Source organism: Lampris incognitus, chromosome 3 (genome assembly GCF_029633865.1).
Source record: "Lampris incognitus isolate fLamInc1 chromosome 3, fLamInc1.hap2, whole genome shotgun sequence".
Lineage (NCBI taxonomy): Eukaryota > Metazoa > Chordata > Actinopteri > Lampriformes > Lampridae > Lampris > Lampris incognitus.
The window spans coordinates 64,932,699-64,957,088 of record NC_079213.1 but is presented as its reverse complement, the minus strand read 5'-3'; the positions used below and the strand labels follow the sequence as shown (position 1 = coordinate 64,957,088).

General features: G+C 44.9%; 1 protein-coding gene across 1 annotated transcript in view; it reads right to left on the bottom strand.

The window, feature by feature from the left end:
* LOC130109790 (collagen alpha-1(XXIV) chain-like) overlaps positions 1 to 24,390 on the bottom strand; it is a 147,133-nt gene that overhangs the window by 21,908 nt on the left and 100,835 nt on the right. Inside the window, exons 25-40 of the mRNA XM_056276767.1 lie at positions 21,423 to 21,505; positions 20,895 to 20,910; positions 20,695 to 20,748; positions 20,199 to 20,252; positions 18,224 to 18,277; positions 17,819 to 17,926; positions 16,652 to 16,705; positions 16,002 to 16,109; positions 14,257 to 14,310; positions 13,566 to 13,619; positions 13,232 to 13,288; positions 11,408 to 11,461; positions 9,685 to 9,738; positions 8,547 to 8,600; positions 6,025 to 6,078; positions 4,322 to 4,429 (exon numbers count right to left, since the gene is read on the bottom strand). Of these exons, the coding sequence (XP_056132742.1) occupies positions 4,322 to 4,429; positions 6,025 to 6,078; positions 8,547 to 8,600; positions 9,685 to 9,738; positions 11,408 to 11,461; positions 13,232 to 13,288; positions 13,566 to 13,619; positions 14,257 to 14,310; positions 16,002 to 16,109; positions 16,652 to 16,705; positions 17,819 to 17,926; positions 18,224 to 18,277; positions 20,199 to 20,252; positions 20,695 to 20,748; positions 20,895 to 20,910; positions 21,423 to 21,505 (1,020 nt within the window). The remainder of the gene's footprint in view (positions 1 to 4,321; positions 4,430 to 6,024; positions 6,079 to 8,546; positions 8,601 to 9,684; positions 9,739 to 11,407; positions 11,462 to 13,231; positions 13,289 to 13,565; positions 13,620 to 14,256; positions 14,311 to 16,001; positions 16,110 to 16,651; positions 16,706 to 17,818; positions 17,927 to 18,223; positions 18,278 to 20,198; positions 20,253 to 20,694; positions 20,749 to 20,894; positions 20,911 to 21,422; positions 21,506 to 24,390) is intronic.

Below are 24,390 nucleotides of genomic sequence, written 5' to 3'. Positions count from 1 at the left end.
ATTACCGTTTATTCTGAACACTGTCCCTGGTTGATATGCTACGCAGTAAGATGCTAATCCGGCCATCATGATGAGACCTGCACTCTGAAATATGTACATACATGGTGTGATTATGTCCATTTGTACAACCTCCCCTTCCCCATACACACACTTCCTGTCTTTTCATTCTCTTATGACTCGGCACAGAGTCGTTTATTTCTTTCACTTTATTTCTTCTCTTTCTTGTGCTACCAGTACCAGAGTAGTAGTAGTATTACCATTGTATAATTATTTCATTTTCCCATCCCTTTGCTCTTCCTTAAGATTTTTGAAAATGCAATACATTTTCATAAACAAAAAAAGAAAGAAAAAAAGAAGGGCATCCGGGTAGCGTAGTGGTCTCTTCTGTTGCCTAGCGACACAGGGATCGACAGTTAAAATTCCCATGTTACCTCCGGCTTGGTTGGGCGTCCCTACAGACAGTTGGCCGCGGGTGGGGAGCCAGATGTGGGTATGTGTCCTGGTTGCTGCACTAGCGCCTACTCTGGTCAGTCGCCTGTTCGGGGAACTGCGGGGGGGGGGGATCCTGCCACATGCTACGTCCCCCTGGTGAAACTCCTCACTGTCAGGTGAAAAGAGTCTGCAGCCCTCCCCTGGTCGGCAGAGGGGGTGGAGCAGCGACCGGGACGGCTCCAAAGAGTGGGGTAATTGGCAACTACAATTGGGGAGAAAAGGCGGGGGGGGGGGGATTGAAAAGAAAATAACTGATAATCATGATAGGGCTGATGATTTGCCTGGGACAAACACGCCTTTTCCACCTCAACAGGGCCAAGTGGTGCCACCAGTGCTGGTCTAGGGAACCAGTAAACTTTACAAGCCGGACCACATTTCTACTGGTTTGAGATATAAATGATTGTATATCCAGATGAGGGGGATCCCTAGCCGAAAACAGAAGTCAAGTAGTGATTAGTTTTGGTGTTGTCATATTACTTTGAGTCGAACCTCAGACCGCTCTTCGCTGCTATGTTTGTTTGACAGCCAGAGGTGGAAACTCCACTTCAGAAAGTAGAAGTACTAACCATGTATTTGCTCTACCCAGGCACTAAACCAGCTGATTCTAATTAGCCAGGTAGGAGAACTAATTAGTGAAATCAGCTGGTTTAGTCCATGGGTGGAACAAATACATGGTTAGTACTTCTACTTTCTGAAGCTGGGTTTTCCACCCCTGGTGACAGCAGTACCCAGCCCCACTGGCCCCGATGTCAAGGGTTCCTCAGTTCTAGACAGACCGGTTAATGGGGCCGGAATGGAGCCGACTTTACCAGCCAAGAACCAGATCTTTTTTCTTTGCGATGCAAACACGCAGAATGGTTCGACATTAGGTTTGTAAGCCGGTGCTAGCAACGGCCTGAAGTTGGTGTTATAAAAGGGTAAAAGAGGATGAACTGCTGAGAGCCCCCCCGCCCCCATTGCCCATCATGCCAACACAGAAGGAAAAGGAGGCCATACTGTGTTTCCTGTCATGGAGCTGCAGTGCACAGTGGGAAATCAGTCTCCCTCCAGTCGTAGTCTCAGTTTAAGAGCCCAGTGTATGCTATAATAAAAAGATACTTCACTGGACTACTACTTGCCATACCACACATAATACTTATAATTGCTGTAACAAGAAAACCCAATATCCCCACAAACTTCACAGGAATAAAACAGGTCTCAGGAGGGGGGGAAAAAAACGGTCCGCATTCAGACAGACCGTTGTGTTTTTCTGAAAATATAAAAATGATTTTCAGAGAATTTCACGGGCCCGAGGGCTGAAATCCTTGTGGAATTTTAATCCACGCAAAAAACATATAAATCCCGAGAAAACGGAAGTTACAGGGTTTTAACGCGATGGCTGCATTATATAACTGGCGGCCAGGTCCGCATAGCTGGGCCTCCCTCACTTTCTGTCTGGCTGAAGAGGGCAAAGACGTCCATGCACCAAGTCTCGGGTCTACGTTGGATGGGGGACCTAGTGTAAAAATTCCTACTGAGCTGAAACCAGTAAAATCCAATCAAGTCAAATAAGGCATTTAATGGCCAGTCATTTTCGGCCTTATACCCAGGTCTTAAAAACACAGCTGGTGAGTCCATGCAGTCTAGCAGTAAGTAGAGCACGTGGTAGATGGAAAACTGCTTTCTAGAAGGTCCTCTGAAGTGAGCAGGTTTCCTGTGCAGCAAAGTACAAAATCACCAAGGTGACTAGATAAACAGGTTATTTAATTCTGTAGAGATTGGCTGGCTGCATCCGCGTTTTCCTTCTGATATGTCAACCCGTTCTTGTCTGTTGCTGATTGTACCAAACCGTTTGGACCATGACCTACCTAGACCAGTTTTATTAAGCTTGTCAATCAAATAGTCGATGGGATATTGTGTTTCTTAGGTATGCTTGTTGTGTGGATAAGGGGGATATATTTAAGAAAAAGTGAAGATGCTTAGAAGTTAAAAGATTTGGGTATACCGTTAGACCTTCCACCGTGCCATTACAACCACATGTCCATAACAGAAGGTTCCCTCTAAGTAAATGAAAAGCCCACCTCAAAGTTCAGTTACACAACTGAATCTGAATCCTCCTGTGACCTATGAGTATGATATTTCAAGATTCAAGAGGAAAAAATGTGCTACGGCAGAACAGATTGAGTTAGTGTGTGTGTGTGTGTACAAGCCTTCAGGCATGTACACTCACTGGCCACTTTATTAGGTACACCTTGCTAGTACCGGGTTGGACCCCCTTTTGCCTTCAGAACTGCCTTAATCCTTCGTGGCATAGATTCAACAAGGTACTGGAAACATTCCTCAGAGAGTTTGGTCCATATTGACATGATAGCATCACGCAGTTGCTGCAGATTTGTCGGCTGCACATCCATGATGCGAATCTCCCGGTCCACCACATCCCAACGGTGCTCTATTGGATTGAGATCTGGTGACTGTGGAGGCCATTTGAGTACAGTGAACTCATTGTCATGTTCAAGAAACCAGTCTGAGATGATCCGAGCTTTATGACATGGCGCGTTAATCCTGCTGGAAGTAGCCATCAGAAGATGGGAACACTGTGGTCATAAAGGGATGGACATGGTCAGCAACAATACTCAGGTAGGCTGTGGCGTTGACACGATGCTCAATTGGTACTAAGGGGCCCAAAGTGTGCCAAGAAAATATCCCCCACACCATTACACCACCACCAGCAGCCTGAACCGTTGATACAAGGCAGGATGGATCCATACTTTCATGTTGTTGACGCCAAATTCTGACCCTACCACCCGAATGTCGCAGCAGAAATCGAGACTCATCAGACCAGGCAACGTTTTTCCAATCTTCTATTGTCCAATTTTGGTGAGCCTGTGCGAATTGTAGCCTCAGTTTCCTGTTCTTAGCTGACAGGAGTGGCACCCGGTGTGGTCTTCTGCTGCTGTAGCCCATCTGCCTCAAGGTTCGATGTGTTGTGCGTTCAGAGATGCTCTTCTGCATACCTCGGTTGTAATGAGTGGTTATTTGAGTTACTGTTGCCTTTCTGTCAGCTCGAACCAGTCTGGCCATTCTCCTCTGACCTCTGGCATCAACAAGGCATTTTCGCCCACAGAACTGCCGCTCACTGGATATTTTCTCTTTTTCGGACCATTCTCTGTAAACCCTAGAGATGGTTGTGCGTGAAAATCCCAGTAGATCAGCAGTTTCTGAAATACTCAGACCAGCCCGTCTGGCACCAACAACCATGCCACGTTCAAAGTCACTTAAATCACCTTTCTCCCCCATTCTGATGCTCGGTTTGAACTGCAGCAGATCGTCTTGACCATGTCTACATGCCTAAATGCATTGAGTTGCTGCCATGTGATTGGCTGATTAGAAATTTGCGTTAACGAGCAGTTGGACAGGTGTGCCTAATAAAGTGGCCGGTGAGTGTATGTGAGACATACTGCTTATACATGTGTGGGTAAGCAGTTCAAATCGAAGGACCGACATCTCTGTGGCTCAGTAACTATAGAGCTGTGCATCTTACACAAGGAACTCATCCAGTATTGCACACATGGGAATTAATTGGCATTACATTACTTGCTAATGTCATGGCTAATTAACAATTTGTTCAAATGCAAAGGACACTATAAATTTACCTGCTCATCATCTTCTGGTCATAACTGAGCAAGTTGTACTTTGGTAGGAGGTTAAGTAAATAAGCGTGTTAAGTACCATATCTGAAGAAGTGGGTATATACTGTGCCCTTACCAACAGTATGTCACCATAAAAATTAATGTTTCCTATGCCCACATTTATCCTAATATGTAAGCATGATGATGATTGTGCAAAGTACCTGTCGCCCTCGTTTTCCTGGTAGTCCTGGTAAGCCGGGCAATCCTGGAGCCCCATCCTGTCCGGGGTATCCCTCCACCCCTCTGGGTCCAGGTAAACCATTTGGCCCCTGGGAATTTTTCCAAGACAAGCAAAATGTCACTCGTTCTCTGTGGTGACCCCCCCCCCCACACTCAAATACCAAACTCTTAACAGCCTTGGGGACATTAATGGGCATCAGAGGTCTAAGCTGTTTTTCTGATCGTGCTAACTTTCTATCCCTGTAGTCTGCTCAGATTCCTTCTTCTCCAGCTACAATAAAGTGATGACGAGCTCTGAGCCAAAGAGCATTTGCAAATTTTTTTTTCTATCTCCAAAGGTCCCTGATGGGTGAGCTTGCCACATCAGACAAAACAGAATATGATTGAAAGTTTAAACAATTAAAGGAAAAGCTTATTTAGTTTAGAATTACTTTGATAGACATTGCAGATAGATGTGCCTGACACTGCTAATGATTTGTCCAGTTGCAGCAAACCAAGTCCATGTGGTACACCCAGTAGGTTAAAATAACGTACAAAGAACTGTGTCTAAATGTTATTTGACCCACAGTCTATAGCCGACAATGGCGAACAGCTCGGTATTGCTTTACACTTCTAGCAAGAGCTCCAGACAAATACCAAATAATATTTGAGCCACCGAATGAAACAAGAAGAGTGCCTGACAAATCATTGTGACATGTCTGCAGTTTAGACTGTTTAAATGTGTTCAGTAAGACAGATTGAGTGAATTCAGATAGTTCACATATTGAAACCATATTTAAATCTATGTTTTGCTACACCTGGTGGTGGTTTACAGAGGCTGAATGGGCTAAAAGATTAAGCTAACATCCCCTTGCCTTGACAAATTGTATGAGAGCTGCGGTAATGTGCATGCAGCTCTATGAACTGTAAATCATCCCTACAGTACAGCCTGCTCTGGAAAATCCATTATTTACTGTTTTAAAAATCTTTAACGTTCATAAATTTGGACATGTTTTTTTGATTTTGCTTTTCCCATTATGTTCTTTGCAACCCCTATGTATGTCCTATCTTTGTGAATCTTGCATAAGAGCTAGTTATACCAGTGCAATCTGATGGGTCAAAGACAGGTTCAGAAGGCTCTGAAAAGACCCAATTTATCAGTTATCCATAGTTTATGTGAAACAGAACTGACTGGGATGCTCCAGTTTAATGAGTTTGTCAGTCGCTGCACTTGCCTACCTTTTCCATTATAATGTCCGGTAACACTTTATTTTAGGGGGTCAGAAATTACCTAGTAATTTCCTAGTAATAAGGTGGTAATTATCATGTAATTTCTTAGAAATAAGGTTGAAATTACCTTGTAATTTCCTAGAAATAAGGTGGTAGTTTTTACAGGTAATTTTACAGCTAACCCTAACCCTAACCGTAACCCTAACCCAAACCCTAACCCAAATTACAAGGTAATTTCAACCTTATTTCTAAGAAATTACATGATAATTACCACTTTATTACTAGGAAATTACTAGGTAATGTCTGACCCCCTAAAATAAAGTGTAACCTAATGTTCTGTTGACCCTTCTTCTCATTGTCTGACGCTACACAGCTGTGCCTTGAAACTTACTGCATCACTGTCGAGGTAATAATCTAAGTGAAGAGCACCCCTCAGGATGTAGTTTGTGTTGAGTTGTGGCTTTGTGGTACTCACTTCCATGCCAGCTGACCCAGTAAGCCCCGCTGCTCCTTTCTTTCCCATTAAACCCTGGATAAACACACAAATGCAGAGACTAAGACACACACACAGAAATGTTCAGAAACAGACAGCTTACACACAGTATATCAGGCACATAACACGGGGCAGATATTTTCCAATGAAGCCCATGTCTAATGTAGGTCTTACGGAGATTTCGATTGCAAGGTTGTGTTTGGATTTCATTCTATGTAAGTATTGTTTAATACATAGAAACAAGTGTGTTGGCTGTATTTAGCACCCCTGTCTGTAGCCAAAACATTAACCTACACCAAGCACAATATCTGATCAGTACAAGTACCGAATGGAGTTTATTATCCTGTTAGTGACATGACGCAAAATACTACAAACAAGAAATGTCAAATACTTGCCAAATATGAAAAACAACAATTGCTATGCTTGTTCCTCACAGAAAAATATTTTTGGAAGCCAAGCTGGGGACAGTATTCACCAAGGTCAGTATATAAAGGGTATGTGTGTAGGCCTAAATCCAAGCCCTAATACCACGTTTATTGTGTACGTTCTTTGCAGAGTACACAATAATTTAATAATAATAATAATAATAATATTATTATTAAAGCTTTTCTAGCACTTGTCTAGAGCTTTTCTAGACACCCAAAGTGCTTCACATTGAGTGGAGTAACCCACTTCAACTACCACCAATGTGTATCACCCACTTGGGTGATGCACGGCAGCCATTTTGCACCAGAACGCTCACCACACATCAGCTTGAGGTGGAGAGGGAGGAATCATTGAGCCAATTACATGGGGGGATGATTAGATGGCCAGATGGAGAGAGCCAGGTTGGGAATTTTGCCAGGACACCGGAGGACACTTACTCTTTACGAAAAGTACCACGGGATCTTTAATGACCACTGTGAGTCAGGACCTCGGTTTAATATCTCACCTGAAGGACGGCATCTCCTGCAGCAGTGTCCCCGTCACTGCACCGGGGCAGGATATTTGTTGTTTTTTATTAGGACAAGAGGGAAAACTGCCCCACCGACACCACTTCCGGCAGCAACTCGGTTTTCCCGGGAGGTCTCCTATCCAAGTACTAGGCAAGCTCACACCTGCTTAGCTTCTGTCATTTGGCAGAGCCAGGGTACATGTTGGTATGGCTGTCGGCATATTGTACTATGTTTAATCTTGTCTCTACCTTATATGGATGGTTTTCTGTGGCGCACATGGGCTTATTGCTCAAGCATGGTTAAAATGCTTGGTCTAGTCTAATCAGTTAATAGAAATACTTGTGTAGTACGAGTAAAATGTACTATATCCTCTTATCACAGTGTTTCCCAACCTAGTCCTCAAGGAACACCTATCCTGCAGATTTTCTTTGCAACCCTGAATAGGTACCTCTTTGTAGTTATTCAACCAATCAGCAATGAATTATGTCAGACGTTGCACACCTTGCATAATTAAGTGCTGTGAGATGATTGGTTGAGTAAGGACAAGCAGGGCTACCTGTGCAGGGTTATAATGAAAATCTGCAGGATAGGTGTTCCTTGAGGACTGGGTTGGGAAACGCTGCTCTATCACACTTACTGTGCAAACAGGCGGTTCAGGTTGAAGCAAGTCAGTGGAATTTGTGAGCCTGTGAATGCCTCAACGTTGGCCATGAGCTATGAGAACCGATCACTACCCCAAATCGTTTCAGGATGAAGTATGATTATGTAATAAAAATCATATCGACAGATGGGGATCCAAAAGGGGATCAAAAGCTGACTGCAGATTAAAGTTTTAAATGGCTGAGAGACTAAAACTATTCACTTGAGGACGGCTTCTTTCAGCTCCACTGATGCCAGCTTTCAACGTCCCTCTGTGAAGTCACAGTGACAGATTATGAAGACGTTTCAGATCAAAGTATATAAACACAGACTAAAAACCGGCGTATAAAAAGCAATTAAAGAAGATGAATTCCACGGTTTGTGTGGTGTGCCGTTGTTCCCTGCTCATGAATGCTCAGATTCAAAGGCCAAACCCACCACGTAGTTTTCAGCTGATTTTATAATGCCAGAAATATAATTTTCTCCTCTTTCATAAGATACCACGATAGCTGAGGAGAAGGAAAAAAAAAAGCAATCAAAGATAACAGGCTTGAAGGTTAAACAGTTCAAATTAAAGAAAAATGCTGCAAGGGGAAAATGTGAGGTTGGTCTCTCATTTTGGCAGTCATGTGACAGGGATTTTTCCTTACCTAAACTAAAGCAACCTCAACCCTGACAGCAAATAATGTTCAAGTGTGTGAGAACGTTTTTTTGTTGTTGTTGTTAATCAGCTTTATTTTTAAATCCAGATTCTGTTTGGTCCAAACAGAACCGTATGGCAGTGGAGACACTATGATGCTGAAAACATCACTCGTATTTATTTCCAAGTAAGAGGCGTGCGGTTAGAACATCTTCATGCACGAATCTTCCGTTGTATGTGGTTTTAAACAACAGTTTTAGTGAATCACGTGGGATTGGGAGTGGACTCACCGGCGATCCTTTCTCTCCCTTTGGACCAGGCTCTCCAGGGAACCCTGGTGTTCCCTAAACACCACAAGAACACACAAACATAGACACACACACACACACACAATACATTTTATTTTATTTTTCTCCTTTTTCTCCCCATTTGTATCTGGCTAATTACCACACTCTTCCGAGCCGTCCCGGTTGCTGCTCCACCCCCTCTGCCGATCCGTGGAGGGCTGCAGACTACCACATGCCTCCTCCAATACATGTGGAGTCACCAGCCGCTTCTTTTCACCCGACAGTGAGGAGTTTCGCCAGGGGGACGTAGCGTGTGGGAGGATCACACTATCCCCCCCAGTTCCCCCGACTGGCCAGAAGAGGTGCTAGTGCAGCGACCAGGGCACATACCCACATCCAACTCCCCATCCACAGAGGCGGCCAAATGTGTCCGTAGGGACACCCGACCAAGCCGGAGGTAACACAGGGATTCGAACCGGCGATCCCCGTGCTGGTAGGCAACGGAATAGACCGCCACGTCACCTGGACGCCCCACACACACAACAATTTGACCCACTAACATTGGGATTGGATGGACATTGTTATGATGGAAGTAATAACACTGGGATTGGATGGATATTGTAATGATGGCAGTACTAACACTGGGATTGGATGGATATTGTAATGATGGAAGTACTAACATTGGCATTGGATGGATATTGTAATGATGGAAGTACTAAAATTGGGATTGGATGGATATTGTAATGATGGCAGTACTAGCACTGGGATTGGATGGATATTGTAATGATGGAAGTACTAACATCAATGGTCATTCATTTCCAGGAAAGAGAAAAAAATGCTTTCTGACATTCCTTAAATTATACAGCGGATTCTGAATAGGCTTCATAGGCCCTTAAAAGACTTTACCTCCATCCATCCATCCATTATCCAAGCCGCTTATCCCAATTGGGGTCGCAGGGATGCTGGTGCCTATCCCAGCAGTCATTGGGTGGCAGGCGGGGAGACACCCTGGACAGGCCGCCAGTCCATCACAGGGCCGACACACTAAAGCATCTAAGACTAAAACTGCAGGAAGGCCTAACTGTTGTTTCTTTTATGACAGCAGGGATATATTTAGAAGTACACAGGTTTGTTGACTTACAGGTGGACCTTGTTGTCCGACAGCCCCACGAGGTCCGGTGATGCCAACATAACCCTGAAACATAAATTCCGGTCAGATGTATAAATCTTGTGTTTCATCCTTTATACCTGAGTCTACATTTCCACACTGGTGTTGGCCAATACGGAAAATCATGTTATCATGATCATCATTGGGAATTTTGCACCAATCATTGGTAATTTTGCACCAATTAATATCGATGTATATCACAACATCAGAGTACGTATGCAAAAATACCCTGTTTAAGAATCGAACTGAGGTTCATCACATTGGTCATGCAAAGCATAATATTCAAACCAAAACTAGTTTTCAAATGACACATCCTCAAATACAGCAAGCCTCATGTTGTGGATAATTGTCAGTAACAAATTCTCATGATCATTAATTTACACAACAAAATCGCACATCGTGATGTAATAACATCCAAATTTCATCCCAACACACGCCACTGAAAGACGACAATCAATAATACTGACTTTCTGCCCAGCCCCATGGAGGCTTATTTTCACACACTTGCGCTGTATAACTGATGTATCACTGCTGCAATGTGGCTTCTCCGCTGACAAGAATTTGACAAATTTATGTTTTGTTCCAGCCAGACACGGCTTTTATGTTACAACAACGCTTGTTAAATTGTTGTGCAACAATATATGTGCCATGTCTTACAGTATTTGTGGGGGAAAGCGTGTAAAGAGTCATGTCTATGGCACCGCTGCCAGGATCTGCCATGGCTCATGAGCACAGTTCCACGAAGCATAAAGATAAGAAGAATGACTAGCCAATGGCATTTTTTGTTCTAGTGATAAATGAGGCAATCACATTACCAACACATAGCATAAATCACTATAACGTTTTGCTAAACGCTGTTCTGCTTCCATTCTTTGCAAACGGAACAAGAGTACAACACCCATGGTAAGAGATTTGTTCTGCGCTGTGGTTTCGTGTGACAGTGTGGTCAAAGTCTGGTCGGCCTGTTGCAGATTGTGAGCTGTTTGTTTGATTTTGTAGATCCCAGATCTATTCCTCCAGAGGAACGAGCTACGCTAAGGTATACGGCACGCTCGGTTGCAGGCGAGAGCGCCGCTGGAGCAACAACGTCATATACAGTAGCTTACGGACTGAGCTGCCAGACGCGTGCTTTATTAAGAAATGCCACAGGTGGCTTTGACTATATCGGATCTCTAAATTCAACACTCAGCCAGGGGAGGAAAGCCAAGTGTGACCCATTAGAAGCCTCTAATAGAACCCCCGGGAAACCGGATGAATTCGAACCCTGCTTTCATAAACTACTATAGGTTAGGACGAAATGTACTTGCAGGGCTGCTCATGCCACATAAAACTCAGAGGAGCTAGTACATATGCTATCTGAATCTTCAAATGGACAAAAATGTGTGTATTTGGTGTGTGTGTGCATCCGTGTGCTATGTGTGCAGGTGTTTGTACTTTTTGAGAATCAACCGCTGATTGCCCGCAAGGCGTGCATGGACAACGCTTCCAGAATTCCCTCAACCCTATCCCTAGGAATGCAGTAATCCTGCATGCTCCCTCCTTCCTCTCCCACGTGTGGTCTGCTCTTATCTCTGCAAAGTAAAATTTAAATGGAGCACAAAAAAAAAAACAAAAAAAAAACAGGTGGAACATGAAGGGATATACAAAACAGACAAGCACCCCGACTTGTCTGATGTTGTTCTGCAAGTATGTCTACCTGATATCCCTCGTCACCGGGCTCTCCTCGCTCTCCTCGCTCGCCCGATGGACCCTGTGCAGACACACACACACACACACACACACACAGGATCTGATGAGCTGAGTAACCATTTAAAATGAAGCTCACTTTACAGGTTCACCTCGACATGATGACTCCTACAGACGTAGCCAACGGGTCGAACTAACCGGGGGGTCCGACGTGGCGGAACAAAAAGATATTCTACAGCACTCGTCTCCGTGCACTCCTGCAAACAGCCTGCAAACACGAGCAATCTGTACTGCTAATGCAAAGTGCTGACGACCCGACACTGCAATCTCTTGATCTACTGCTAGAAGTCCAGTAACACTGACTGCTAATGCCACACATATCCCCCCTTATACAGTGAGTCCAGACTTGAGTATGTGTCTCCAAAGTGCAGAAAAGCAGGGAACAAAAAAAATCATTAGTTTTCTCAAAGTCTTACGGCTTTATCTTTATCCTTTATTAATGACCACGTATTGACATTGTCTCTACTGTGATGTCGATATATACGATATCGACATCACATTAGAGACAATGACCAGCACAACAGCCCTCATTTACAGAGACAAAATTCACCGACAATATTTTAAAAAATGACACAGCGGTTTTAAGTGCAAGCATGTCCGCCAGAGTTGGTGAGGCATGTTTGGAGTCCTTGTGACAGTGGGATTTTTTTTAACATTTTTTTAAACAGGATGATTTGGTGGGCAGGGACCAATAGCACCTCCTAGAGGGCATCAGCTGGAGGAGGTGGTGAGCAGGGTAAGGGGTCAGAGATGGCAAAGCCAGGTCCAGGAAGTACAAAGCCAAACCATGTATTTCTTCCTCCCGTGTACTAAATCAGCCGATTTCATTACCCTATCAAGCTGAAGAGTGGGTTTGATTAGAATCAATTGGTTTATAGCACTTGGGTGGAGCAATTATGTGGGTAGGATTTTTACTTTCTGACCTGGATTTGCCACCTCTGGTAAGGGGTCAGAGATTTATTTATTTATTTATTTTTGCTCTTTGATTGTGTGTTTGTGGTATAGTGAATTGACTAATGGCAGTGGGGTACCAATAATCATGGATGATTTATCAACTATGTGCTGCGCGGGTTTTTTTTGTGTGTGTGTGACTGCTCTTGCTGCTGTTCTAAACTGTTATGGATGAGGTGAGTATTGCCTCAATGCTCTTCGATGTACCCTGATCCTCTTTGACTATCAGGCGGGCTTCGTCTTCTTGGCCCAGAACGGAATTTCCTCCATCCATTACGTATTTTGTGGTGACTTGGGGTAAATGCTGACCATCTTGTCCCCTTTCAAACAAGCTGGTCTATAAATTCACAATAATGAGGCTTATTGTACTTTTGATCCAGCTATGACCATAAAAAAAAAACATGTTTTGTTCATCATGGGGATTCAGACTTCATAACAGAGCGGGCTTTGCTGAGGTCTTGCCGAGTCTGGATGCACACAGAGATAAAGGCGAATCTGTTTTTGAACCTCACGTTATGCAACCAAAGCCAATAATGTTTTTTCTTCTGCAACACTAGCCCGCAATGGAAGTGATCAGATCAAAATCTGTTCCCATATGCACGAGGCTCCTAAGAAAAAAAGACGTATTGATATGAACTGATCCATAAGCACTAGTGAGGTCCCACAGGAAACTCATTTTAAACAGGAAATTTAAATCAGAAGTAACACTCGGAGCTGCTTTCAGCGTCGTAGATCTCGAATTGTTTTTAATTTAATGGGATTTAACTCAATACGAGCAGTATAGGGGGGTGGAGAGGAGATTGTGAAGGAAAGCAAGACCTACTGGTTCACCTCTGGGCCCTGCTGGTCCTGGGGTCTTACTGTCCTCTCCCGGGAAACCCTGATGTAGACCAAACACACACACACACACACACACACACACACACACACACACACACACACACACAAACACACAGGTAAATCAAAACTGATTTAGTAACCCATAATACTGAGAATAAACACCATGGCTAAAATATAAATGTTTGCACAGACTCGTTTAATAAAGATTTTGTAGTCGGCGCCCTTCGACAACCAGTATTGGTGTATTTTCAGAGGAATGAAATAACACGGCGCGTGAGTCTGCGGGGGAAATAAGCACATTCCAGAGATCACGTTACCTTTTCACCTTTGGGCCCCGGTAGTCCGATGGGTCCCGGCTTGCCAAGGTGACCCTTAAATAAAGAGAATTAAGATGATTTTACCAAAGCAAGCCGCCACACTTCTGCTGGCTTTGGCGCGGTCCTCGGAGAGACACGACTGGGACCGCGAAAGGCTGTCAGCGTAGCATTAATCAAAACTGCCTCGTATAAACACACTCCCCCGCAAGAGGCAGGCTTGTACAATCACCGCGGGTTTGGGTTTTGGCCAGACATCAAAAATCACTCAACGGCTTGGGCAGAGCGTGAGTGAGTGCACACGCATACACAGAATATAAAAAAAGAAAAGAAAAAAGAAAAAAAGGGGGACAAAAATGAACTTGAAGTGCCCTGATCATGTTATGCAACTTAAACCCAGTGATGCCGGCTTGAGCCTGGCTGGGAGCGACAGTGGTGTGTGTGTGTGTGTGTGTGTGTGTGTGTGTACACATGAGGGTAAAACAGGTGGACTTGCCCACTCTAAGGACTTAATCCCCCTCCCATGGTGCAACAGTTTAAGTTAATTGAGACGTAGTTTCATGGTCTGAAGAATCATTCCAAGATAATACCAAAGTAAAGAATAATTGAACCATTCTGTCCTCAGCGACGGTAAACAAGGAACAGGATGGCCATCAACACCGTTGTCACTAAATCACAGGTAGGGAGAACTCACTGGGTATCCCGGCAATCCTGGCTGGCCCTCTGGCCCCATGACACCCGGCTGACCCTGGATGTGGTGCGGGAAACAGACAGACAGGAACACCGCAGATCAGTCTCAGTGCCGCTTGTTTTGCTTTTCTTCACTCGCTTCAGCTAAATATAACTTTTGGCGTCAAGAAGACACTTGAATCTTGTCTCAGTTTTATGATGGGAGAGGGGGGAGGGGGTATCAATCTTTCCCCCGCAGCTATCACAACAAGGTCTCAGCAGTTCTACCGAGAAAGAAAGTGGTTTTCTCTGTAAAGGGGGAAGAGAACGGATACCATCCTCCTGCCTTTCCCCTTTTTTACTCCCCCTCTTTTCAGCCCTGGAAGGAGGGGACTTACTCGGCGTCCTTCCTTTGAAATGCGGTTGACTCATTCAAGACAAACTCTTAGATAACTTGTCCTCCTTATTCAACATCTGCTATTGGGAAGAATAACACAGGGAGTTTACACAAACTCATTACTGGTTATCAAGAACTTTATCACTGTTAATAAATGAATTTAGCAAGATGTTATGAATCTGTATCAAGATGTGATAACACAATAATGAGACTTTTTGGGGTCGACTTCATGGACATTCTCTCGGAAACCACTTCATTAGACAAAGACAGATCCTCTTCCTAACATTAATCCTAAACTAACCGCTGTAATTATATTTGCCATTACTACTGCATGAAGATGAACTCTTGTGTTGAACTCTTGCATTGCAGGACATCTTCAAGTTGTGTACCGCTGGCTGATAGTCAACCAGCAGTCCTCGCCAGTCACATGGAGACTTCCTGACCCTCCCTTCTCACAAGTCTACCCCAGAGGGTTTAGCTGGCTAATGTCGCCTTTCTAGTCGCCTCGTGTTTTATTGGTGTAATACACTGGACCCCATGTGTCGCCTGCGTCACATGGGTCCGGGCAACTCTGATGCCCCCCTTATTTAGGGGGCAATTCAGAAGGGATTGATCTTAATGTTTGTTTTACCCCAGAAGTAAGGAAAAGCATAGATTTTCTCCCTCAAAGTGGTCATGTGATGTATTTCCTTTTTTATTTTGGATTTTCCCCCCTTTTTCTCCCCAATTGTACTTGGCCAATTACCCCACTCTTCCGAGCCATCCCGGTCGCTGCTCCACCCCCTCCGCCGATCCGGGGAGGGCTGCAGACTACTACATGCCTCCTCCGATACATGTGGAGTCGCCAGCCACTTCTTTTCACCTGACAGTGAGGAGTTTCGCCAGGGGGATGTAGCACATGGGAGGATCATGCTATTCCCCCCAGTTCCCCCTGCCCCCTGAACGGGCGCCCTGACTGACCAGAGGAGGTGCTAGTGCAGCGACCAGGATGCATACCCACATCCGGCTTCCCACCCGCAGACACGGCCAATTGTGTCTGTAGGGATGCCCGACCAAGCCGGAGGTAACACGGGGATTCGAACTGGCGATCCCCTTGTGGGTAGGTAATGGTATAGACCGCCACGCAACCGGGCCGCCCCCTGCGTTTCCTTTTTTGGTGACTCTATCATGAGTGTGGACAGTTCTAACATCCTCGGACCAGCTCAAAAAGTTTTTTCATATTTTTTTTAACTCGTTCAAAAAAACGAATTTTTTTTTAGCTTTTGGATAATAACGGATCTCCACATTTTCAAAACCTTTTACACCGTTTTGTCAGTCCGTTGCTGTGATCGGCAGTGAGCAAGGTGAAAGAAAGGAAGGAGGTGGGTACTGACTGGCGGGCCTCGGGTTCCCCTGGCACCTTTCAGGCCCGTCTCGCCTGGTTGACCGATATCACCCAGTGTGCCAGTTTCACCAGCAAGACCCAGAGAGCCCCTCTCGCCCTGCAAAGAAACAGACGGTCAGTGTAGACGACCCCGTGCTCCGACCTCCCTGTACACGGGAGCAGCGGAAAAAGAAAGGTACTATACACACTGTGAGCATCGAAAATGAAATCGGGAATAACAGGCTGTGGCATGATCAGCTAATGAATTAAAACTGCGAGAGGCAGAATATTCTGGCCGTTACTGGACCACCTCAACACTTGGCCAGCCAGACGGTTTGCATTCAAACTCGTAAGCAGAAGCAGAGCGAAAACACAGAACACACACAAATTAAAACTGCGCACAAAAACGCCGATCCCAGCGGCTTGTTTGCTCCCTCCAGCTCCCTCAGAACCGGAGTCAACCTTTTAGCAGTTGCTCCAGATGACGGATCGGAGAGAAAACACCGGGACGGGACGGCTGTCAGCGTTTTTCCTGAACCCCACGAATGCTACACAACTTGTGGTTGCCTCATTCTCCTCTTTCTTGTTTTACTTGGGGGAGGAAAAAAACAAAATAATCACCTTTCATAAAAATATGCTGCTAGTCAGCAAGATACTTACCTTCTTGCCTTGCCGTCCTCGGGTCCCCGGGGGCCCCAGTTTTCCTTCCGGCCCCTGTAACATAAAACATCCCATCTAATGACAACCACATACAGTAGATGTCCCAATCGAAGACCACTGATTTACAGGACAAATAATAGGGGAACTCAGATGGGTGATTTCCACAGGGACGTTTTGTCAGCACTAATTTTTTATTCTGATCTTTAATGTTAGTGATTGATTTTAACTAATTTGCCTCTTTTCTACTACAATGGCGGACCGAACGTCTTGTGATGCTGCCTGTAAGCTTGCCTCGAGTTCCCATTCTTCCTGCTCCTAGTATGTAAATATCCGGGACCAGATTCAGGGTGCTGCCTCGGAGCAAGCAAAAACTCAATTTGACTTTTGAGTGACAGGTGTCAAACAGTGCTACGCAGCACATGCTGTGGTAGAACGCCCACAGAACTATCTCTTTCTCTTTCTGTTGAGAACCCCAGAGGCTTCAAACTTTGACGAGGAGAAGACTGACCCCTACTGGGACACATAGGCACTAGCTACCAAAAAAAAAAAACCTTTTACACAAAGGTCTTAGAACTGTTTCTCAGCCCAGTCCTCAAGGACCCCCTATCCTGCAGATTTTCATTGTAACCCTGTATACGTAGCCCTGCTTGTACTTACTCAACCAATCATCTCATAGCACTTCATTATGCAAACTCTGACATTCATTGCTGATTGGTTGAATAACTACAAAGAGGTACCTATTCAGGGTTGCAAAGAAAATCTTCAGGGTAGGGGGTCCTTAAGGACTGGGCTGAGAAACACTGGTCTTAGAAGATGCAGCCTAAAATTTTTTTTTTTTTTTTTAAATTCTCAAGGTGTGATGGATGTGCCTTTGGCTCAGATCTAGCATGTCCGTGATCAGTCATGCATTGAACGCTCGCTCACAAAAATAGTTAGAAACCCAAAGAACAGGTTCTGGAGCAAACTATTATACGATGCCTGACCACCTCATCGATCGCTTTGTAAATTCAGTCTTTGCAAGTATGTCTCTTCTAGGGACCCGAGAAATTCAGCGTGAATAACCAAATGTTTTTGATGACCCTCTTTTTAAAAAAAAAAAAGTTATGGGATGACGCTGAATTTCATGTGCCTGCTTAAGGAAAAGTTAAACAAACAAAATAAACTTACACGAAAGCCTTGTTTCCCTGGCTCCCTGGGTGGTCCTGGGGGCCCAGGATCTCCCTCTATCCCTCTGTCCCCTGGCTCTCCCAGTGCTCCTGGATCACCAGGCTCACCCTGAGAGGGAGTGAGAAACAGAGAGAAATGACAAACAGAGACATGGGAGAGAAAAAAAAAATAAGGGAGACTGAAAGACACAACATGAAAATGCGGTTGGGGTTCAGGGAGTTCTGATGCATTAAATTTCATATTGCCAATGAAGACCAGAGGATCTACAGCAGTTATAAAGTGGTTAACATAATTGGGTAGGGGCTTTTCGTGAAATTATGCAAGTTTATAGTAACTGTTGGCATCTGGGATACTTGTAGACCAGCCAATATCTTACACAGAAAAAAAAAATCTGTCAATGTTTACCTTAGGTCCATCTTTCCCTTGGGGACCATCTTCACCAGGGGGACCAGGAGGACCCTAAAAACAACAGCACCAACCTTTTACACACAACTTTTCTAATCTAAGCACAAACTTTTAATAAAGGCAATCCTATTATTGCTCTTTAAACTATAGAAATTAAACCTTTAAAATAAAGAGGAACTGATGATTTTCTCTCTGTGGTTTTTGCGGCAGTCCAGGTGTGGTGACACGGACAACGCTTTCTTGCAGCAGCGAACACAACCACAGGATAAAGAGCACAGAGTATATACACACACAGTGTATGACACATCTGTCACACTTCGCTAATATGGCGGGATACCACATTCGGCCTTCAGGCCAGCCTCAGTTTATCAGGATGTGAACTGAACAAGGTGTTGAAAGCACTTCATAGGGACACTGCCTGAAGTGCTTCCGCAGTCGTGTTTACTTCATTGGCAAAGGAGCCCCCTACTTATCTCACATCTCATCCCACAGACGTTCACATGGATTTGGGGTCTGATGACTTGGCATAAAGACGGACTCATTGTCAAGTTTTCAAGTTAATCCTGGACCATCTTTGCCGTGCGGCGTGAGGTATTAGCCTTCTGAAAAAGAACCATTTTGCAGACTGACAAACTGCTTCCATGACAGGATGCAAACAGTTTGCTCAGAAATTCAGATATCCTATTGCCTCTAAATGCTGCTTCACTTTTATTGAGGGGCCCCTTGTGTGCTATGAGATCAATGCCATCACTCCTCCTCAGACTGCAACACTGATAGAAGAGATTATGAATATGAGGACTACTGGTAGTCTCCATATCCAAGTTTCACTTTTATTATTAATGAGCCATTTTGGACTAGGGGCCCCTTGTTGGATGGCTGTCAGGGGATGGGGAAAAAAAAAACAAACAAAAAAACCAAAAAAAAACCTAAAAGCTCTCCAGTTCTTGACACTTAAACCAGCACACCTGGCAAACTGACTTTAGGCCAGCAGTGAATGAAATTGGAGATAACAGTTAAAAGGTTAAAAGATTCTTCCAGCTTCATGACAATAATGCATTAGGACAAGTGGAGGACAAAGACTTATGAGAGATGGATGTGGTCCAGGGGGTGGATGGGGATGTAAGGTACTACTCCCTGTCTACCAAAATGACTCGGCTCAATGGAATGGGGATTATTGATTATGATTAAGGATCATCATTAATGATGATTCTCGTGATTTAATACCACGGCTCCTATCAGCAGAGCGGTGGATGTGCATCCACAGTATCTGGAGCGGATTTAGCTGCTCACCCATGGCCATCGTCCATGTGGTCTCAAACGTGTGCTATTGAACGGAGGAGCCCGGAGGAGTCGTGTTATCCTTTGCAAAACAAATACTGATGTGACGAATTGAGGAATGCCCACCAAAATCACAACTGAAAAGGCTAATAAGCCGCGAGGAAGCCGGCTCTTTCTGTCCCGGGTGGAACATACAGCTGGGGCAGTCAGAATCACATACATGTAGGGATGCACAGAGCTCTTTTTTTTGTACGTGCAAGGTTCTCTGTACATTCCTGGGGGGTCGGAAACGACCCAAGAATTCAAACGGAAAATAAAGGGCGCTTTGTGCGGCAACCATGTATTCTCTTCGACCTCTTCCCCGTCGCCCTGCACATGACAAGACTGCAGCTACGACAGGATGCGGAGGATACAGGAAGTAGCTGTCGTCAGAGCATTCTTTTCTAAGATTGTTAATTTCATTAGGAAGGCTCCCTTTATCCATGACTCTGCAGACGAGAGACAGGCGGGGTTAGAACAGCGCTGGAGGCTACTGATACAGTCCATCAGACGAAAACAAAAACCCAGCGCTGGTCTTCTTTGGAGGGCAGGGATTACACATCCTCGCTGAAACGAGGGAAGGGTAAATATACGGCTGGATTGGATTCGCACAAACAAAAGCGAGGAAGAGATTAAGCGGCCGTTGGGAGCAACTCACTCGCATTCCCTGCTGCCCCTGTTCCCCTTCATCTCCATGCGGACCATCATCACCCTGCAAGGGACACACAAGACATCATTGACGACGTTCAGGTTGTCAAACCAAACAAGCACGTTTGCACAAACACAGACACCCGCACGCAACCCTCACATATATGTAGAGATGAGGACCACTCATCGAAAATATGGATTAGTACTGATATGCAGCATTACAGCCAAAAGTGTGGACACGCAATACACCCACACACACAGATATATACACACACTCACACTCCTACTGTCCTCAGTATATGAAGCTGAAACAGTATTTGATGTCAAAATTCACTTGTCTTCTCACTAAAGCAAACCATAAAACCCGAGTTTCATTACTTTTGTTCAACACCTTTTCACACAAATGGAGGTTAGAGGGGAGTTCACCGCCCCATGACGGGCGTTTTCTCAGACGGAGGGATGGCTAGTGACGGAGGTCGGGGTAACAATAGTGGAGGTGCACTGACCTTCAACCCTGATTCTCCGACGGCACCCGACTCCCCTTCTTTCCCAGGTTCACCCTGAGAGGGCGTGACAGAGGAACAGAGTCATTATTATCAGAGCCTACATGGTACCAGAGGAATCAGTAACACCACACTGAAGTCATTTTACATTCAAAGCACAGATTCTACTGCCAGTCTGCTTTTTCAACACATACAGACTCTACTTCGAGGTCCGCTCCCCTGGATAACATTTGGGGAGAAAAAACACAGAGGTGTCGGTAACACTTTCTATGAAGCTTGCATCTATAACGCCCTATGAGCTTCTATAACGCTCTATAACACCCTATAAGCATCTATTGCATCGCCCATACTTTCCTATAATGTGTATTACAATGACTAACGGCTATGGCTGAAGACTGTGAAATAGCACCGAAGTCTCATTATGCATCTCTACAAAACTTCAGCAAAACAAGTTTGCTATGATGCATTATGACATCTGACAGATAAACAGGCTAATGATGACATATTTATAATGCATAAATCTGTTTTAAATTGACATAATGTATCATAAAGGTGGTTATGGGGTGTTGTGAGGGCATATACATGGTTATAATGAATCTTACAATGACTTATAGCTACACTTATAGGGCGTTATATATGCTTATAAGGCATTATAGATGCTTATAGGGTGTTATAGATGCAAGCTTCATAGAAAGTGTTACCATATCAAATGAACAGAGGAGGTAAAATACCTCATGTCCTTGCTCTCCATCAGGTCCTGCATCACCAGGAGGTCCTTTGGGTCCCTGGAAGAGAAATATTCAACGGAAGATGCCTGAGGTCATGAGGATAAAGATTAAACCAGCAAGGGGAAACACAAATACAGCCAAGTACACACGTAACGCCAGTGTCATCCATAAACTAAAGTAATAAAAAGGTAAATCTTTAGAAAAAGCAGACAAATTGCGAGGTTCGAAGACCAGGCGTAACATCGATGAGCAAGCAGAAAGCGAGAGGGGATCCATAAAACAAGCACCGTCGGTGTTTTTCAAATATCATTATGAAATAAATAATTGCAGTTGGTTGTTTGACAGTCTTGTGGTCCTGGAGGAAGTGGCATTTTTCCCAGAAAAAGGAGAACTTGAGGGCTTACTCACAGCCATGAGTTTACAGATATCGGGTGTGTACAATATGTGTCTGTGTGTGTCTGTGTGGGTCTGGGGGTGGTTGGTCGTGCCTCCGAGAGGGAACACACGCAGAAATAATTAAAAAGACATCTAAATGAAAAAATTAAAAGATAAAGTTTGAAGTCAAACAAAGCGGTCTTGCTTTTATCAACATCTTAAAAGATGAGTCACTCGCATCTTTACCGCCGCTGCCGCCCCCCCCCCCCCCCGATTTACTGCTGTTGAGAAATACTGGAGCTTCAGGGGTGGCTTATACCGGGGGGGAAAAATCAAATATCTCAAATGTCTTTGTAGCACAGAACCCGACATAAATCCTAAATACTGGTTTGACCAATGAAGTTGTGTGCTTCATTCAACCCGCAGTCATCGCAAAACCCATCGGGACTGATAATCACAGCAGTTGTGTCTCCTTAATGCAACAGTGCCACTGTGGTGTTCGGGAGTCAACGCACTTACTGGTTCACCATGGGGTCCCCTTTCACCCGTACTGCCCAGCAGCCCCGGTTTACCCTGGAAAAGACACACAGCTCCGGTTATCGTCAGTGTTAGTTAAAGCTGCATAGTGCAGAAGAATTACAAGCAAAACGTCCTGTCTGATGCTATCCACAGCTGGTGTGTTTGAGATGGTAGGTAAGTCCACTGATATCCGAATCATTAACAATTCAATTCAAAACTTTATTGCAGACTCAGGCAGGGCTGGATCTAGGCATAGGCAACCTAGGCAGCTGCCTAGGCTCTAATTGCCATAGGGGGGCCCAGACAGATGGATAAAAACATCAACTTTTGGTCTAAATTAAAAATATTTAACATAAACTATTTTAAACTATAAATAGATAATAATAAACAAAAATATATGCCTAACTAATCAACTATAACAACCATGTGGCAGTTAAAAGTAATATTGTTCGTTTACAAAGTATCAAAATGTGTTTGTTTAGGGGAGGGGTGTGGGGGAGGGGGCCCCCAAGAAAAATGCTCTGCCTAGTGTAATCTTTCCATGTAATCCGGCCCTGGACTCAGGGTCCATAACAGACAAAAACGAATAGGTAAAGAACAAACCCCAGACAATACAAAGAGTAAACGCAATAAAAGGCCTCGATGGTCTCCGTCGCCCCCAGTCGATTGAAAGGAAGTCGGGTTCAGATCCCCAAATCTGGAGTGGTGGAGATGGGTGCCGCGAGGCATCCAGTGCAGCAACGCAAGCGATCCCGGAGAAGCTGGCGGGAGCCCCCGGGGAGAGTTCTCTTTTCTTTGTGAAGGGCAGGGCGCCCTGGAATGGGTCTCGCCCCAAGAGAGGGGCCTGCACCCTGGAAAGCGTCGCAGTTCCAGCAGCGTCCGGTGAGCTCTCGCCGGCCCTTGAAAATCCGGGGGAGAAGGTGTAACTCTCGCGCCAGTCCGTACCCATATCCGCAGCAGGTCTCCAAGGTGAACAGCCTCTGGCATGTTAGATCAAGGCAGGTAAGGGAAGTCAGCAAGTCAGATCCGTAACTTCGGGATAAGGATTGGCTCTAAGGGCTGGGTCGGAGGTTGCTCATTTTAACACTGTCTGGTAGGACGCCCCCTGGTAAACCGATACCAACCATATTGTCTTACATTTTCACCACAGTAGCAACACTTGAAAGAAAGTCGGCACTAAGTCTGGAGACAAATCTAAGTTATTGCAGCTAACACAGAAACGCCAAAAAAGCTTGAAGAGGACCTCCACCAACATCGATAGCTAAATGTCAGGTTCAGGGCATCCGGGTAGCGTAGTGGTCTATTCCGTTGCCTACCAACACGGGGATCCCGGTTCGAATCCCCGTGTTACCTCTGGCTTGGTCGGGCGTCCCTACAGACATGATTGGCCGTGTCTGCGGGTGGGAAGCCGGATGTGGGTATGCGTCCTGGTCACTGCACTAGCGCCTCCTCTGGTCGGTCAGGGCGCCTGTTCAGGGGGCAGGGGGAACTGGGGGGAATAGCGTGATCCTCCCATGCACTACATCCCCCTGGCGAAACTCCTCACTGTCAGGTGAAAAGAAAGCGGCTGGCGACTCCACATGTGTCAGAGAAGGCATGTGGTAGTCTGCAGCCCTCCCCGGATCGGCAGAGGGGGTGGAGCAGCGACCGGGTCGGCTTGTTAGAGAGGAGTAATTGGCTGGATACAATTGGAGATAAAAAAAAAGGGGGGGCGGATAAAAAAAAAAGAGTCAGGTTCAACCATTTTTTTTGCAGTGGGGGCAGTGCTGGATATCTGGGATTTGGAGGGGTTGAACACCAATACCACAATAACCATCGCTGTCTAGAAGTTCAACAAAAACGACAATCTTCAGGACTGCAGCTTTAGTCAACGCTGATGAAGAAAATACAACCCAAAGCATCCATAAATAGAAACATTAAAAAAATAAGCTAGTTACAGGAAAGGGCTTGATTTTATTATTTTCATCATCATCATCATCATTACCATCATTATCATCGTCTCCAACCAAACCACAGAAAGACAGACCACAAGTAGGGTGATGAATGTGTCTAAAATTGCGATACTGTTTGCGGTCAG